Source organism: Scaptodrosophila lebanonensis, unplaced genomic scaffold (assembly GCF_003285725.1).
Source record: "Scaptodrosophila lebanonensis strain 11010-0011.00,11010-0021.00 unplaced genomic scaffold, SlebRS2 tig00000131-arrow-arrow-pilon, whole genome shotgun sequence".
NCBI lineage: Eukaryota > Metazoa > Arthropoda > Insecta > Diptera > Drosophilidae > Scaptodrosophila > Scaptodrosophila lebanonensis.
In genome coordinates this window covers 209,474-226,992 of record NW_022060584.1, presented here as the reverse complement: position 1 = coordinate 226,992, position 17,519 = coordinate 209,474, and the positions used below count along the sequence as shown (strand labels likewise).

Below are 17,519 nucleotides of genomic sequence, written 5' to 3'. Positions count from 1 at the left end.
TTTTTTCTTTGCAATTTTCTGAAATGCTGGCGTAATTTTTCAGTTTTTTAATTACTTTATTTCCGCCAATTTGAACTAGCTCACCAGTTTATAGTCTTGTTATATTTATTTCATTTCGCTTATATTTTCCTTTTTATTCCTTTGTATTAAGGCAGGTGCTAAAATTGATGCTAGAGTGGTGCTGGAAGCCTTCAGTTATTTAATACACCTTCTTTTCTGCCAGGACATAAAATCTTTAGTGCTCATAAAAGTCGCATTAATAACAAATCCGACAAGTCTATTAAAAAATGTTGGCTTGGTGAGTGAGCACACCTTTATGTTTGATAGCCATTCGTTGTCAGTCCAAGTATTTCCGGTCTCGCATTGTGCTAAAATTAAATCTAGCTCAAAGATAGTGTTGTCGTTAAAGCCGTAAATGCTTGGGCGTGGTTGCGAATAGTACTGAAAATGTGATTAAGCATATTTTTTATAAGAAATAGGTACCTTCATAGAAAGCCCTTTGATTTCAATTACGTTTGAAGCTGAAAAATTCGGATAAATACATAAATTTTCTTCAAGTTTTCTGATGTATTTTCTAAGCATTTTGTTTGGCACACACCTCCACAAACCCAAGCTTGTTCCACACCATATCATTTCCCACTCACACACACATACTTGGACACTGGCCCATAACAATTTCCAGTCAATGACTGCCCTGCCTTGGCAACCAGCCTCTGTCTCTTTGTCTCTGTTCCCGTGTCCCCGCCCCTCGCGCCCTAGTCGCTCCTCATCATCATCTCCGACTGCCTAATAATCGTGGCTTGCACTGTGTGTGACTTTTGTGGGGCCATTTGTGCAAACAATTTGCTGCGTTCATGTTACGACTTTTTGCCCCTCCTCCCCCCTTTCGTATTACCATCACCCAGCCCATGCTAGACAACAACAATTCAGCGCCGACACGCTGTTGAAAATGAGCAGCAAAGGCCGAGATGACGACAAGAAGTGGAGAAAAATTCATCGAAGAAATGCCAAACTGCAATTGACTTGCATGACCATAAAAATTAAGTTATATACACCAAAACCAGGGCCAGGGAACGGAGCGGAGTGGAGAGCGAGGGTGCTGGTAGAAGTTGTTGAAGTTGTTGCTCGCCTCTGCATGGCTAAAGCGCAAAAATAAAGTCGAGTGAAATTGCTGCTGTAATATATTTTAATAGTAGCAGTGGAGTTGGAGCTGGAGTTGGAGCTGGCTGAGTTGGGCGAAGCATAGGCCGGAAAACTGAGCAGCGATCGAGAGCCGATTGTTGTTGTTGCTGTTCTATTGCTGTTGCCTCTATCCAGCTAGCTGGTCGTTTGGTCAGTTGACCAGACCTCTCAGTTGGCAACTGTGGATGCGATGCGTCGCACAGTGGCTCCGAATTATTGTGCATTGATTCACAATTTGATATCTCTGGGAAGAAAGCAGCCTTTCTAATAGTCAAAACAATTAAATTACAAGTTATTAAACAACTTTTATACTGATGTTTTTGTTTAAATGCAAGCATTTCGTCATTACAATCGTCAAATCAATGTAGTGTCCTTCTTGAAAACGTAAGCCAATCAATTCAATCGGCTGAAAATAATTGTCAAAAAAGACTTTAAGTTGGGTCTGCCACGCCTCCGCCTTCTGTGTGTAACATACATTCGCATTAAACTACTTGTAGTATAACCTATTAACCTTTGGATGAAGTGTATAATTTATTCAAATAAATTCAAATAGTACTTTTAGTGCCTCCGATACTCAAGTTTCTAAAATATGTAACAGCATTTGCGAATAGCTTGAATATGAAATATAAATTTGAAGGAAAAGGACTTTTTATAAAAATGGAAGCTTAAAAATATTTTTGGATGAGACAACATATTCTTTTATGTTCTTTATCCACAGTCCCCAGAATTATTGCCAAATTGTGTTGATTTCCTATAAACCAATTTTAAAAACAACCAAAATAGAAGAAAAACTATGAAATATGATTGAAATTTGTTATTGTTTCAAAAATATATTAAAATATTAATAAAATATTTGAACACAGTTCTTCTGCATTTTGGACCATTTTTAAATTTGACAAAAATTTCAATTTTTATTCAATAGATAGGTAAGAACCAAATATTCAAATATTTGTACGATGGCAGGCATCATAGAACTTTTCCACATCCTAACGCAATTTGGTGTCCCCTCCCAAATATCAATTAACTCAATTTTAATAAAAAACTGACCACTGTGCAACGATGAACCTTTTGGGCAAAATTTTTCGCTGCCCGCTCGCCGACATCGTCTTTGCTGCTGTTTGCTTATTATGTCTAATTAGATTGCGCTGCTGCTGCCGCTGTTGTTGTTGTTGTTGCTATTGTTGTAATACATAGTTGTAGAAGAATGGTGGAGCTTTGTGGTATGTCTTATTATTGCTTGTTGCTAGCTGGCATTTGACTGGCTTACCATAGCCAAGTTTAAAGTGAGTGAGTTCACAAAGTTGGTTCGGCTCTGCCTGAGCAGCAGCTGATGAAGTAATTGGGTGGGTGGCTGTTGGTGATGCTGGTGATGCTGAGGTTAAATTGGGGTACACGGAGCAACAGGAGTCGATAGCCGAAAGTTCGAGGGCTAATTGGCAGGATCAGGTAGAAAGTTAGCAAATGTCAATTGAAAGTACAGCCGGCAACAACAGTTAGCTGAACATATATTTTGAGATATCACTATGAATGCTCTGTAGCTATAATACATACGAATATATTGCTGTATTCCAAACATCATTTTAGAAGTCTCGAGCTCACCAACAAATTTTCACACTCAGTATCTTATCGAAAGTATTTTGTATTATCTGGGAACGATATGCCTGGCCGATTCCAATCAATTTTCGTAGAGCTTGCGGTTTACTGACATACGGGTAAAGGTTAAAAAGTTGCTTAAGTTTATGTAATATCTGGCAGCATATATACATATACATATATGATAGGCTAATAAGCACCTATTTCGTTTCAATTAGGACATCTAGAAACACTAAACTTGTTTTATCCATATGCAGAGCACGTTTATTAAAATTATTTTATATAACTGCCATGAGACCGATCGATGGAAAATTCACTCTTGGTTGGATAGCTTTTTTTTATAAATATATATTAACTAAAATTTTATTTTTTAAGATTTGTATATATTATCGTATGAAAAAAGATATTCTAAAGTTTCTTTAAAGTCTCTTCACTATAACATATAACTGCCATAGGAATGATCGGTTCCAAAATTTGTTTTAGGACTAAAAAATTAGTTCGCTACTAAGATATCTTTACAACATTTGGTATTTTGGAATTTTTCACAATTTTTATTTAAATCGGCTTACTATATTATACAACCGCAATAGGAACGATCGCTTCTTTGAGTTAAAAACGTTTCTATTTCTTTTGTACCTTAACAAAATTGTGTATTTAAGAGTTTTATCAAAATCGCTAAACTATATCACATAGCTGTCATAAGAATAATTAGTACAGCAAAGAATATTTTGAGGAAGTTTTTTTTTGAGCTGGTACAGCGTATTTTAGAGTTGGGGTTGTTCGACTCTATCCCTCGTTTCTTGCTTTTATTTTAACGTAATTAAGTAGGATGCTATAAATTGTGACCTACTGGGAATAAGTGCTTCAAGTTTTTGTCTTGATAGAACTCTCCCTTAGCTTGAATTTGGTTGCCCGTCCATTCTTTCAAACTTAGGAAGTGTGTCAAGACGTGTACTCGTACGATACTTTAAATACTAATGGCAAATTGAAAACTCATAAAAATTCTCACGTTTTGCTCCAAATTTGTGCACAACTAACTGTTTTTTCTTGCTATGCATAATCAGAGTGAAGTACGAGAACAGAGCGCCATTGAATCTGAGGGGCAGTCCGCCAGTCAGTCAGTCAGGCAGTCAGTCCAGCCATTGAACTTTGCTGCGACGACGATGACGACGACGTCGACGATTCCAACATCGACTTCGAACTCGACGCACACACGATTATGATTTGAAATGTCCATTGAAAAGAGAGAGAAAAATTCAAAGCTAAATCAGCAGTTGGAACGACTTGAAGAGTTGTTCTGTTGCCGGGCGCACAGATTTTTATCATCAAAATTGCCGCCGGCCGCCGGCAGTTGTCCGCAGAGTGGCCAGCCGTCACAGCTTCAGTTTGAAACGCGTTGCGTTGCGCTGCGTATTCGCCAGATAGATTTCGTCGGTTTCCTGTGCGCGTTGCTCAGATGCTGAGCATGTACTTATATGGATGTATGCCACATGTGGTACTTGGCGTCTCAATTTACCCGCCGGCCATGCAAATTTATCAACTGGCCTAGAAACACAAAAACCGGTGGCACTTCGGATACACGGGGCGAGCCCCAAAGCCCCCAAGCCCAACAGCGCCAACGGGTGTGTAACCCAAGCAGCTAAAAGGTACAATGAACTTCGATCAAGCCAATGACGTAGCGAAGCGAAATTCGCGTCCATTTCACGCAATCAGTCAGAGAAGAAAGCAAGACCCTTAATACGAAGCTGAGCGTTGATTTGGACGCGTGTGCTCGGCGGGTGTCTTCATCGAGCCCCTCCAGTCCAGCACGGTCCGAATAAGAAAACACATTTCTCAAATTTTAAATCTTTGGCAACCTTAATCGCTCACGCACGCTAATGAGCACACGCATAAGTTATCCAAATAATAGAAGACATACATACTATACTTACAAGCACTGCCCACATACTTGAGAACCGACAAATAGTGGAGGGAGATAAGTATATAAGCAATACACACATACTGTAGCTGGAATGTTTTAAGACTGTGTAGAAAACAATGTTTAATCTGAAAGCCTAGCAATCAGACTCTTTTGCATCATCAATGCGAGTGCCAAGTGAAAGGCAAGTTTTACTTTCGGACACGCGAATTCGTTTCATTGTTGCAATTACACTGAACGAAATTCTCCCCCAGTTATGATAATTGAACATTATCTTAAATGCATGTTCTTGTAAATTTACGAGTATATTATTTATAATTCAACTTGGTTTATGAAATGTTGCCTATGAAATTTATAGTTTTGATATTTTCGTTATTATCTTATATTTTTTCTCTATAGTCAGTATGTCTAAAGATATTCCACATTTTTGGGTTAACATATTATTTTCGATAAAACCAAAAGCATTTATTCAGTACGCAAAATTGCAATGCTTAAACTTTCGTATATTTTTCAGTAGGTTTTTGGTACTTTTCCTAATCTTTAGAATCAATAAAAAAGCAATTAGAAAGATGAACTCATGAACACTAGATGAAAACTAGTTGGAAAGCGCCAAAGCTAACATTTATTAGCACTTTTGGGTAATTTCATTTTAATTTTATTTTTTATGCTGCGTGCTTCGCCATTTCTATTTCAGTCTGAAATGTATTTGATTTATTTGCACGATAAAGAAATACTTACTATATACTATATGAACACATACATACTTGTATCTAATAAACGCGTTGACATAGTTTTCTGTGCAGTTTTAGAGCAACTCCATTAGCGCTTGACAGGCGTGACTCCGAAACTGTAGAAAGCTGTTAAGCAGCTTACAGAATCTGCGAGATAAAGACAACAAATTAGCGCATTAAATTGCATATAAAAACAAAAAATTTAAATAGATCATGAAAACGCAAGTTAATTAGTGCTAAACTGCGAGTGAAACTAAATAAATTTTATAAACTAAAAGTTGGCCCACATTGAAGTTAATGCGATTTGGAAAAGTTTTTGGCGTTTAACCGAGTAGGGAAGGGCTTCATGAAAAATGTGCAAAGTTTTTTGCAGTTCACGCACTAAATTGTAATTGTTGTTTGCAGGCTTTTAATTTAATGTCTGCCTGCTGACTAATGCTGATGATGTATTGCCCTCCAAAGTCGTTGCACTCGCTGCAAAAACAAACAAACAAATAAATCCCCACAGAGCTTAAATGTAAAACTCGTTCTGAATACTCGATTAAGTATGAACTGTACATATAAATGCTTTAAGCGGAATTAAGTAATAAGAGCTGCATACACGTACATATATCGTATATCGTCGGTTGGGCTCTTGAATGCATACAGAATGCGTTGAAAATAAAAATAGTTCGTTGCGCCATTTATAAATGAATTTCTAGGGTATTCTGTGAAACATTTCCCAAAACGATTATTTCACATTTAAAAGCCAATTTTTCTATTCTACATTTTTGTGCTAAAATATTATTTCCGATGAAACCAAAAGCATTTATTCAGTCCGAAAAAATGCAATATGTAAGCTTGCGTATATTTTTCAGTAGGTTTTTGTACATTTCTTAATCTTTGAAGTGCAATAAATGAAGTGTGTGAAGTGACAGATAAACTGTATGTCGTAATTAAAATTGCAGATAATTAATGGTCTGTGAGAAAACTTAAATAATCAAAGTGCAAATTTTTTTCTGCCGAAAAGCCAATTTATTGAGAATCCTTGAATAAGAAAATGCAAAATACATACAAATTAAAAAAAATATATATGATTTAGTTGTTTATTTTCGTCTCCCTATACATATTTACATAGAAGCTTCTGCAAATGGCTGTGCTGTTTTGGGGCTACTTTCCAAAACATTCCTATCGTAAAATAAGTCTGTTTTCACGTTGTACCGCCCATTAAATGACTAAACTCATATAAGTATTTGTATAATCACGCTCCTATCTAAATAAGCACATTCAAAAGTAAGCATTGTTTAATAAAGATAGCGACACTAAACTGTAAAATTCCGCACCAGATAATAAAATTACGTACATAAAGCAATGCGGCAGCTTTTCATACTTATCGAAGGCATTAGCTTTTACCTTATATAAATATTTTTTCAATACTACCTGTATTTTGAAAAAAATCAACATTCTGGTTTCATAGATACATCACTGGTGGCCATTAGTTTTGAAAAATGTATTAATCATGTTAACCATGAATGAATAAATATGTTCCACAAACGCTCGGGCATAATGTCTAAAATACTTTAATTTTATTTAACATTTCTTTAAATGGAATTCGAAATGTTTTTATTGTTGTAGATAGGGGTGCAACCAATATGTTATAAATTCATTTTTTGGTAAAGAAGCTCATAATGTTGCCTTGCTTCGTTTTTGCGCCGGCTGTGTTTTTGTTGGCTGAGGGCGGACTCTTTTTCTTTGAGGCTGGCGCCGTCTGCGCTGCCGATGCTGGAGAAGCGCGCTTCTTGGCTGGCTGAGCTGCTTTCTTGGGCTTGATGGTGATGACGAAGCCATCCTCATCGAGATACGTTTCGGCTGGGGGCGCCGCGGCATCCTCTTCTGCATCCACATCCATTACTTCAGTATGAGGCTCTGGCTTGGCTTCAATCTCTTTCTCGTTGGCTTTCTTTTGTGGCTGCTCTTCATCGTCGGAGTCCATGATACGACGACGTTTGCTGCTTGAGGTGGAGGCCTTGATATCCTCGGTATCGGATTCATTGTCCGACGCGACGACGGTGCGGCGCAATTTGTCCAACTTTTCTTCCTCATCCGAAGATGGGCTGCTCTCCTCGTCGAAGAGCTGCACTGAGGTGTTGGAGGCGGCTGTTTCTTTTTTGGGGCTCGCCTTTGCCGCCTCACTCGCTGGCTGCTTCTTGAAGAAGTTTTCCATGGTGTTATTGGTCGCTGCTTTAGTGTCCTTGGCTGGCTTTGTCTGTGCTTTGGCAGCTGCTCCTGCTGTGAAGAAACTGCTAATGCTACTCTTCTTGTTGCCGGCCGCTGCTGCTTTTCCTTTCTTTTGCTCCGTAGGCGACTCTTTCTTCTCGTTCTGCTTTCCCTTCTCTGTGGTTTCCATCTTACTGCCATTTGTGGCATTACTATTAGAAGTTGATTCACGCTTCGGCATTGTCGCGTCGGGTGCTTTATGCACTCCATTGCTCATCGCTGGCGTCGGCCTTGCTGTCGTGGCTGCTGCCGCACGTTTCTCCAGCTTGGCCAGCCGCACCTCCAAATGCTGCATGGGCTTAAATATCTGTGCGGGTGCCTTGGAGCCGCCAGCCACTTCCACCGAGTATAGCTGGGACTGTGCATTTTGCAATTTGCGGAGCCATTCCTTCAATTTGCTTTCACCCTGGACAATCGTGTAGACCTCGGTGGGTGCACCTCCATTGCCAGCTGCTTTGTTGCCATGAACAAGAAAGCACTTCTCGTATTTGGTGCCACACTTCAGCTCCTGCTGCTTGATGTGCGCCTCCAGCGTGTCGTTCACCTCCTTGTATGTTAATTTGTATTTCTCCAGCAAATCGGTGACCAGCACACGACTGTCAAAATCGATGAGGCTATCGTCGAGCGCGCGTTGCAGCAACATTTTAAAAGCGTAAGCTGTCGCCAATTTAAAATTCCAATTTATTTAACTTTCTGCGACTCTCTTATGCGGAAAAAGGCGCACAAATGCCGCAAGCACAGCTGTTCGACTGACAGCGGCTGTCACAGCCGCAACGCTGTTAGGTGAATGGCTAAAAGTATTGTAGTGCGACGGCGAACCGCCAGAGGGCGCGCTATGAATGTTAATGTTATGTTAAGCACTGAACGCAATGTAAGCGGGCTGTTAACAGCTGTGACTGTTATTTTGAATTTTTAGAATGTTAAACGCAATTCTATTTTAAAACTTAAAGAATTTTCTTCAACAATACAATCGCGCGATTCAGGAAATAATCAATGTAATTGGGATTAAATATAAAATTTTTTTTTGTTTTTTTTTTCTTGTTTAATCAAAGCATTGATGCCGTGCATTCAGATTAGCACCTTAACAATACATTTTTACAAATATAAAATAGCCCAACCTCGAGCACATCCGCGAGGATTAATAAGTTAGTGGTGGCTTATGCTTATCAAAATGTTTTGAAAAAAAAAAAAATAATAATAATAATAATAATAAATAAAATAAAATAATAATTATACATAAAACGTTGAACGCAATTCTAATTTGAAACCGAAAACACTTCAAAAATACAAATATGCGATTCAAGAAACTAATCAATAAAGAATTGTTTGTGAATAATAATAATTATAGAATAATAATAAAATTCAAAAATAATAAATAAATAAGCTTATATCTCTGATAATAAACTATTAGAATTGAACACATAGCTTGTTAATACATGGAAATATGTATTTAACCCATTATATGGTAATAGTAATACAAGATGTATTTGGTGAGCACCGTTTTAGTTGGCATTGGTTGCCAATTAGTATGTTGAATCTCCAGAAGGCAGAAAAATTTTTATGAAAAAGATTACCTAATTAAACAAATCAAATGGTTACTAATTCAAAACAGAAAAAGAAAAACAAGAATGGAAAGCTTAAGTCGGCAAGGACCAATTGTTACATATCCTGTACCCACAAAAAGTAATTAGATACAAGAGTTCAATTAACCAACTCTTTTCATAATTAATATATTTAAGATCTGCCCCGCCTCCTTCATTTAACACTTAAATGCAAAATATTCTGAAGATATCTTCATAAAAGACTACATTTTCCTACTAAGAGTACTCTTCAAGCCGATCCTACCTATAGCTATAGTACTTTACCAGCTAAAGCTATAGGTTCTTTCTGATAAACTGGATCTGCTTACGATAAAGATAAGTCTACATGCCAAATTTGGTATGCGTAGCCGTAATGGTTAGCTAGCACTCGAGGTTCATACAGTCGAACAGAGAGAATCACCTTGTCATATTAATAGCATATATAACATATCTGAACCTTTCTAAGTAATTATTTTAATCCAATAATTAAATTATTATGAATGCTTTCTTTGCTTGCAGCTTCCTTCGGCCAAATTAAATAAAACAACAGCAGGAAACATGCGTTTCGAGCCCCTGGGCCAGAAAATGTTCACACGCCGTAACTGGCTGCTGCGCTGCAGCATTCTCATCAATGTGGGGGTCATCCTCTACGTTGGCAGTCACGTAATGATCGGTGGCGGCAACAATTTCAGCAGCGGCGGCAGTTTCCTGCTGCAGGAGCAACAGCCAGCGGCTCTCCAGGCTGCCTCACAGCCGCCACAGCCCATTGCGAAAAATGGGAACGAGCTGACGCAGCTAGAGGAGAAAACACAGTCGCCACTGAATGCGGTTGAAAACGAGGCTGCGCCTGTTCCGCCTGCCGATCCAGGCGAGCCGCCAGCTCAGCCGCAACAGATCGAGGATGTGGCAAAAGATCCAGTCGGCGAAATCTTCGATGCCGTACAGGTTCCTAATGCCAATGTGAATGGCAATGGCAACCGAAACGCTGCCAATGTCGAAATGAACAGCACCCAAGCCGATGGCTATATCGTCACTGGCGATGAGAAGGAGCTGGAGGAGCGGGTCCGCGCGCTCCTAAACTGCTACGACCACGAGTACGAACAGCAGACGCTGCAACGCGGCGACTTCTGGGTGCTGGAGAACTACGTTCAGGCCGATCATGGCAAGCTGAAGTGCCATGAGACCATCACATATACCACGCATGCGGATTATACGTTTTTGGATAATCTGGTGCCGTTACTCGAACGGTAAGTTAGAAACAGAATCATATACTTTACCCAAAAAATTACATTGGACTTCAGGCATCCAAAAAAGCTTAACATACCGATAGAAAGTTAAGTCCCAACTCAATATCAGGAAGTAGAAAAGCTAAGCTCAGATGTCCCCAACTTAAAGTAAATAAATTAATTTAAAACATATGCTTATAAATATTTTATAAATAATAGTGTTCCACAAAATTTGACGTTTTCTATATGTTTATTTCGATCTCTATCAGAATCTGAATACGAAATATACGAAATATTTAAAATATACCTGACCTATACCTACGTATAAATCTGACGTTTAGAAAATGAGTCGAAGTTTGTGGATAAATTAATTAGTGCTCGGTTTTTAAAACTTCTTAATGCTTACAGGCAATATAACTTAGTATCATTTATATAGTAGATTTAGTGGCATTTGTAGAAAACGCTTCAAGCTAAGCTTATATTTTATTTATGTAAGATGGGACAGTGAGATTGGATTGATTGAATACCCAAAAGCAGCATCGCCATCACTTCTCGGTAATCATTTGGTTAAAAATAGTTAGTCGACAAGAACTTAGCAGTTGATTGGTACTTAGCAGTTGGTTGTCGAACCAGAGTACGTATACTACATAACCTGATATTAGCCTTAAGTCTATTACGGGTTCTCCATCTACACCGTTCTTGCATTATAGTCCTAATTAATATCTTGGAAAATACACAATAATAAACGTTGCATATCACATTTATGAGAAGTGAGTAAATACAATTGTTAGCTTATTAAGTTTTCATTATGTTAACTAAAAGGTTCAAGCCCTATTTGTTAACAAAAGTTCCCCATAACACCACTTTAATGTGTTGAATTTTGATGTGTAGACTTTTGATGTGTAGACATCTGATGTGTCGACTTTTGATGCCATCTGATGTGTAGACTTTTGATGTGTAGACACCTGATATGTAGACTTCTGGTGTGTAAATCTTTGATGTGTAGACATCTGATGTGTAGACATTTGACGTGAAGACATTCTTTCTCCACCTGCTGGACTGCAGATATTTAAGAGTTTGCTTAATGGCATTCTCAGCTGGATTACCATGAAAAAAAGGCTACTACTTACATATATATTCTAGTATTTTAAATTTCTTATTAGTCCTCGTAGAGAGTTGTCTAATCCTGAATTTTTGGTTTACTCTCAGGTGGAACGCACCTGTTAGCATAGCAATGCATGCGCCCGGCACAGACTTCCAGCCCACATTGGACGCCATCAGATATCTGAGGGACTGCGTGGCTGGCAACAATCTGGTGCGGGCCTTTGCCACCTTTCACGTCTATTTCAGCACCAAGCACATACCCAAGTCTATACCGAAGGCGAAGGATGCGCTCAAGACCGGCTATAACTGCTCGCTGCCGGCGCCATATTTCAACGTCAGTTCGGGCCATTTGTATAAGGCCCAAAAGAAGCTGCTCTATCCGGTGAATGTCGGCCGGAATATAGCGCGAGATGCGGCGCTTACGCACTTCATACTCGCCTCTGACATCGAGCTGTACCCCAATCCGGGTCTGGTGAAGAAATTTCTGGAAATGATTGCACGCAATGAACTGTATTTGCACCGTGCGGCCCCCAGGTGAGTTGAGGAGTTGTTGATTAGGAATGGATGAGTAGGCGGAGCAAGTATATAGCAAGTAAGAAGCAGAAAGTACAAGCGAAGAAGCGTAAGTTCAAGCATTATTGTTTTATGACTAAATACTGCACTAGGAATTCATATTGATAGTGGAAAAGACAGACAATAATCAAAAGTTGCTGCAAATAAACTGTTCTAAGCATCCAATGTTCTCTTTTAGACACAGTTTCAAGACAGGAGTCATAACAACAACCTGCACTTTTCTGGGATTTTGTAGTCTCAATTGGAAGTTTTGATTTGACATTTTAAGAATCACGTTTGATCAGGAAATTAGGTTACTTTCCTCTGCATCGAGAATATTTTTTAAAACAAATTAATAGAGCAAAGCTCTTCTTTCAATAAATGGAAATATTAAACGAATACCAACCGTGAAAATATAATTTTTGATAACATTTAAGTAGCATTATTTGTCAATATAAGAGGTTTTAAAGCTTGGTAGGCTTTGCATAAAGAAGTCAGTCCAATATTAAAAAGGAGTAAAAAGTTTTGAAGTATTACTTAATATGACTTTATGCAGATGTAAGAAAAGTGTCGAGTCAAGCCGACTTTTTACACGAAAAGTATCAACAAGTGCCGTTTTATTTGGAATCGTTTGAACCCAAACTACAGCTTCAAGTAATATCGATTCCTACTAGGTAAGAAGAAACTAGTTGTGAAGTATTGAGTATACAAGTATAACAATGAGAAAAGAAAATAGGGTAGTAGTTATTCGTATTGAAATATTAAATAATAAAAGTTTTTACAAAAGGCTTTCTATCGATAAGTTCTAATGTTTTGAAAGAATCGAGTATACAAGTATAGAAATAAAAAGAGGATACATGATTAGTACTAAGTACTTGCTTGAATGTCTAGTTTTCATTACAAATATATTGAAGTATCCAAGTATTAGTATCAGAAAGCTACTACTTACTAAGAGTATCGTTGCTTCTGTTATGCTGGTATCGTTTGCAGAGTAATACTGCAGAGTATTCATGTCGATACTTCCGTGACAGTTTTTCAGATTAATGAGTACAACTCTTCAGTAACTATGACATCGTTTCCGATCACTCTTCCAGAGTCTTCCCTCTCAGCATTTTCGAGGTGGACGGCAACTCGCCGGTGCCACGCGACAAAACTGAGCTGCAGGAGTTCCTTCGCACCGGCAAGGCGATACCCTTCCATAAAAGAGTTTGCGCCAGCTGCCACGGCGTGCCCAAGTCCAAGGAATGGATGTCGGCCAACGAGACAGACGAACTGAGTGTCTTCCATATAGGGAAGCGCACCGGGTATTATGTGCACTGGGAGCCCATCTATATTGGCACAAATGCCGATCCCCACTACGACGAGCGGTTGAGTTGGGAGGGCAAGAGCGATAAGATGACGCAGGTAAGTGAAATGGGAACCTTTCTTTCTTCCGATTCTACTAATTGATGCCTCTTCTAATTGTAGGGCTATGCGCTGTGTGTGCTGGACTACGAGTTCCATATACTCGATAATGCCTTCCTCGTCCACAAGCCGGGCATTAAGGTGCTGAAGAAGGATAATCGGCGGGCGATGTTGGCGGGCAAAACGAATCAGCTGATACGAAAGATCATCTATCCGGAATTAAAGATCATGTATGGCACGCGCAAGGGCTGTGCGGTATAGTAACTAATCCTGCAGCGGAGTTGAGAACAGACTATGAGTGCGAAAAGACTACAACAAAAACAAAAACAAATACAACAACAAAAACAAAAAGGAAAACCACAACAACAACAACAACAAGAAACTACACTACTACTATTTGCAATGCTGTAGAGAGGGTTACGAAGATCCTATAAAATTGTTTGCCGCATGAATTGGCATTGCAAATGTCTTAAATTTAGTCTAGACTTAGAACTGTTTAGGAATCTTAGTTAGTTAGGTTTAGTAGAGTCAGCTTATAAGTATTAATGGCTGAAATGGCAGTTCAGGGCGGGTTTTCTATTCCACACACTAGTATGCATAAGAATTGAGCCTTAGGTTTTGAGTTCGCGTTTTATAAATATTTAATTGCAACTAAACGAGCACGGCTTAAGTACGTTAAACGTAGTTAGTTGTTGTTTCCGCAAACCCAACTCCACTCCACCTTCCTCCCCATACCACTAGATAGGAAACTTTTCGGATCAGTTCCATTTAGAGTTTTTTGCTTGTTTTACTCATGAGAAGTCAATTGATTTAGCTTTAAGTTACCAATTTAGCTTAAGTTCCCTTAGTTAGCCGAATTCTGCTTAGGCATAAAGTTCATAGTGTTTTTTCATATCTCTGCAGTATTTATTGGAAAATTTATTTATTTCGGTTGTGCAATACTCACCACCCCTGATTGCTTTGAAACATTTCCGGCAGATCAAAGAGCCATCAATGAATTTTGTCTAGAAAGAGAAAGCGTAGCGTGAATGTTTTCTGAATATTTGCTAGAAAAACATCACATTTATAGAGAGAAAATGAAAATAGAAATTGCAAACCAATGTTATGGTCAGACAGGCAAATAATTAGCTCAAAAATAATTCATTGCATTCACTGTTGATTCAACAAAAAGCTTTAAAAATAGTTTTCGATTTTGCACTTTCAAAGTTTGACAAGTTTGTGCCAGTCATAGAACTTGCTCAAAAAACATTTTAAAGAACTTGAAATTCCATATTGATGGATTGAAGCAAACAATTTTTCAAATTTGTTGCCTTTTTGATAAACAAATAATTTATACGAAAATTAACCACCAATTATTAAATGTTAATCGTTTTTGTAATTTGAATTGTTTGATAAGTTTGCTTTTAATTGATCAAATAATTTAATTGCTTAATAAAGTTTTTGTGTTAACTGATTTCCATAGAGTTAGGCCAATAGTTCATGTTTAAATTATTTGCCTCTCAGACAAACAAATAATTTTATATATAAATAATACAAAATTAATATTTCTGGAATTCGACTTTTGAGTCCAAACCTTTTATGAATTCATGTGCAAACTATTTTCTTACTCTCTTAAAAAGCAAAATTTGTCAAGCAACAAATTTAAAATTAATTGATTTAGGTAATTATGGAAAAAGTTAACTTACACAATACTTTAGAAAAGTTTTTTTCAAGCTCACATCTTTGAAATTTAAAGGCAATATGTGCCGGGTTTGTGTGCAAACAGTTTGCCTATCTGACCATAGGGTTTTGAAATAAACCATAATTGAACATTTCAAAGCATAACTCTAGCCCGTAACGCATGCAAATTTTATAAGCAAACTGCAAGATTTACTCAGTTTTACTGCAAAAAGGTAAAATGAGAGAGAAATCTTAATTATATACATATATAGAGAAAACAAGAAAATAAGACGTTTCGATGCGTAAAGCGTAAATGCAAAACCGTGATATTTGTACTAGTAAAGGCGAAGAGGAGTTCAAGCATTAATTATTATTCTAATTGTAATATCTAGATGTAAATGAAAACAAAAAGAAATTGATGATGATGATAAAGATGAAGATGATGATTAAGAAGATGAAACCATATGCATTAAACTAGTTTTGTATATGTTTTTTAGTGTTGAACATTTAAGTCAAACCTGTGCACATATAAATGTTAAAAACATAAACAAATTACAATTACACAAGCATTATTGATGGTAGTTGCAAGCAAAGTGTAATATTATGTGTAAGGCGGCCGGAAAATATATTTCGTAGGCCCTAAAGAGACGACTATGTTTTTATTAGAGAAGCTACTACTGATCCAGCAGTGCGCTTAATTGAGAGAAAGACATGCAAACAAGAAAGTAGGAAAAAACAATTGCGAGAGAAACTAACTTTTTTCTGTCAATTTGAAAAGAAATCGTTTAAAAATATATTTGAACATGACTTGGGAACAACAAAAACAAAAAGAGAAACATATAGAACCACAATTATTGGTGTTTGTATCTATTACATAGATGTCTATGCTAAAACGTAAGAAGCTACGGATTGAAAGTTTGAAGATTCGAAGAGCTGGAAGCTTCTGCGCTGACAAGCCTTTGCTAAACACTTTATTTGTCTTTTATGCGCTCAGCATTTAAATTTTCAATTAGCAAGCAAAGCAACCAAACAAGAAAACTAAACATTAATATTTAAATCAAAAAATATCACTAAACTTAAATTCAATAAAACTGTTGCAGATACGTAGCTAAAAATAGGCTCCAGAAATGTGTTTCCATTGAGAGAGTAAATTGAAAATATATAAGAAATCATAAATATGATAAATTATTAAAGTGCCTTAGACGAGAACATTTTATGAATGAAACCCAAAAAATGAAGTATTTTTGTTTTATATACCAGCGGCAAATACTATTATTGTGTTTCTTTACCTTTTAGTTAATATACTAAGTATATATTAAAACACAGACCGGTGAGCATTCAATTTGTTGCGCATTATTTTTGTATATATATAGAAAAAGACAACATTGTATTTAGTATATGTGTACATATATACATATATAAAAGTTAAGAAGAAACAACAAACATATGCCTATTCACGACTTTCTTATGTGCGAGTAGTTTTGCAAGCGAATGCATTCGATTAGCACTCGATTACTGAATGAGTCTTCTTCACTAGCTAACCTGCCAATATTATGTTTAATAATTGAAACTAATTTGTATTATTTAATTGCCTTAATAATGTACGATGTGCATGCATTAATGTTTAGGCCATAAACAGAACTATTTAAGCGTAAAGCCATAAGTTTCTGTTTGTTTTTATTGAGCGCAGCATTTTCAGTTTTCATTTTTGTTCGTCTTACCATTATCTTGTCAGTTGGCAATTGTATCTGATTTTTGTGAGACTTAGAAGGAAATTGCTGAGCATGTTCTATGGACTATTAGCTGATATATAGTATATATATAAAGAGAAAATGTAAAAAATAAACAAAACACTGAAGTTTAAAGAGAAGACAGTTTCATTTATTTGGGGTGTGACTTAAGTGGTTTTCATTTAATAGACACTTTATCGAAGAATCTATGAAAACCCCCCGATGGCAATGCCAGACCAAGCCCGAGCTATCTTAGGCGTTCAAGGCACGGCTGGCCTTGACTTTAAGACATGTTTGATGCCCGCTGTTGTCAACGAAACTAAAAGTGCGAAAAATGTTAATTTAAAACATGATCTTAACATAAATTAAGTGACAAACAAATATGCGGGCATATAACAATGCTTGGGACATTAAACAAAAGGAACTTGTTGCTTTTGGAAGCGTTGTTTTCTTAGTTTTTACTTTTGGGCGCTGCACTGACTCATCCAAAACGCAGATGGGATGAGCTTGAAACGAGCTTTTAAATTTATGCCGCTAGGCGTTCAACTTGATTGGCATCTTTGCTAGAAGCTGCGAGCTGCGAG

At 37.4% G+C, this 17,519-nt stretch overlaps 2 protein-coding genes across 3 annotated transcripts in view; one reads left to right on the top strand and one right to left on the bottom strand.

The window, feature by feature from the left end:
- Positions 1-17,070, top strand: part of LOC115628991 (beta-1,4-glucuronyltransferase 1-like) — a 40,544-nt gene extending 23,474 nt beyond the window's left edge. For both annotated transcript variants that reach the window (XM_030525273.1, XM_030525272.1), the window contains exons 2-5: positions 9,780-10,507; positions 11,696-12,124; positions 13,237-13,546; positions 13,610-17,070. In XM_030525273.1, coding sequence (XP_030381133.1) covers positions 9,780-10,507; positions 11,696-12,124; positions 13,237-13,546; positions 13,610-13,807 — 1,665 coding nt within the window. In that variant the 3' untranslated portion in view covers positions 13,808-17,070. The remainder of the gene's footprint in view (positions 1-9,779; positions 10,508-11,695; positions 12,125-13,236; positions 13,547-13,609) is intronic.
- LOC115628993 lies at positions 6,968-8,395 on the bottom strand. The gene has a single exon (XM_030525274.1). It carries the CDS (start codon positions 8,321-8,323, stop codon positions 7,067-7,069), a length of 1,257 nt encoding a protein of 418 aa, XP_030381134.1. The 5' UTR covers positions 8,324-8,395; the 3' UTR covers positions 6,968-7,066.
- Positions 17,071-17,519: the final 449 nt, after the last annotated feature.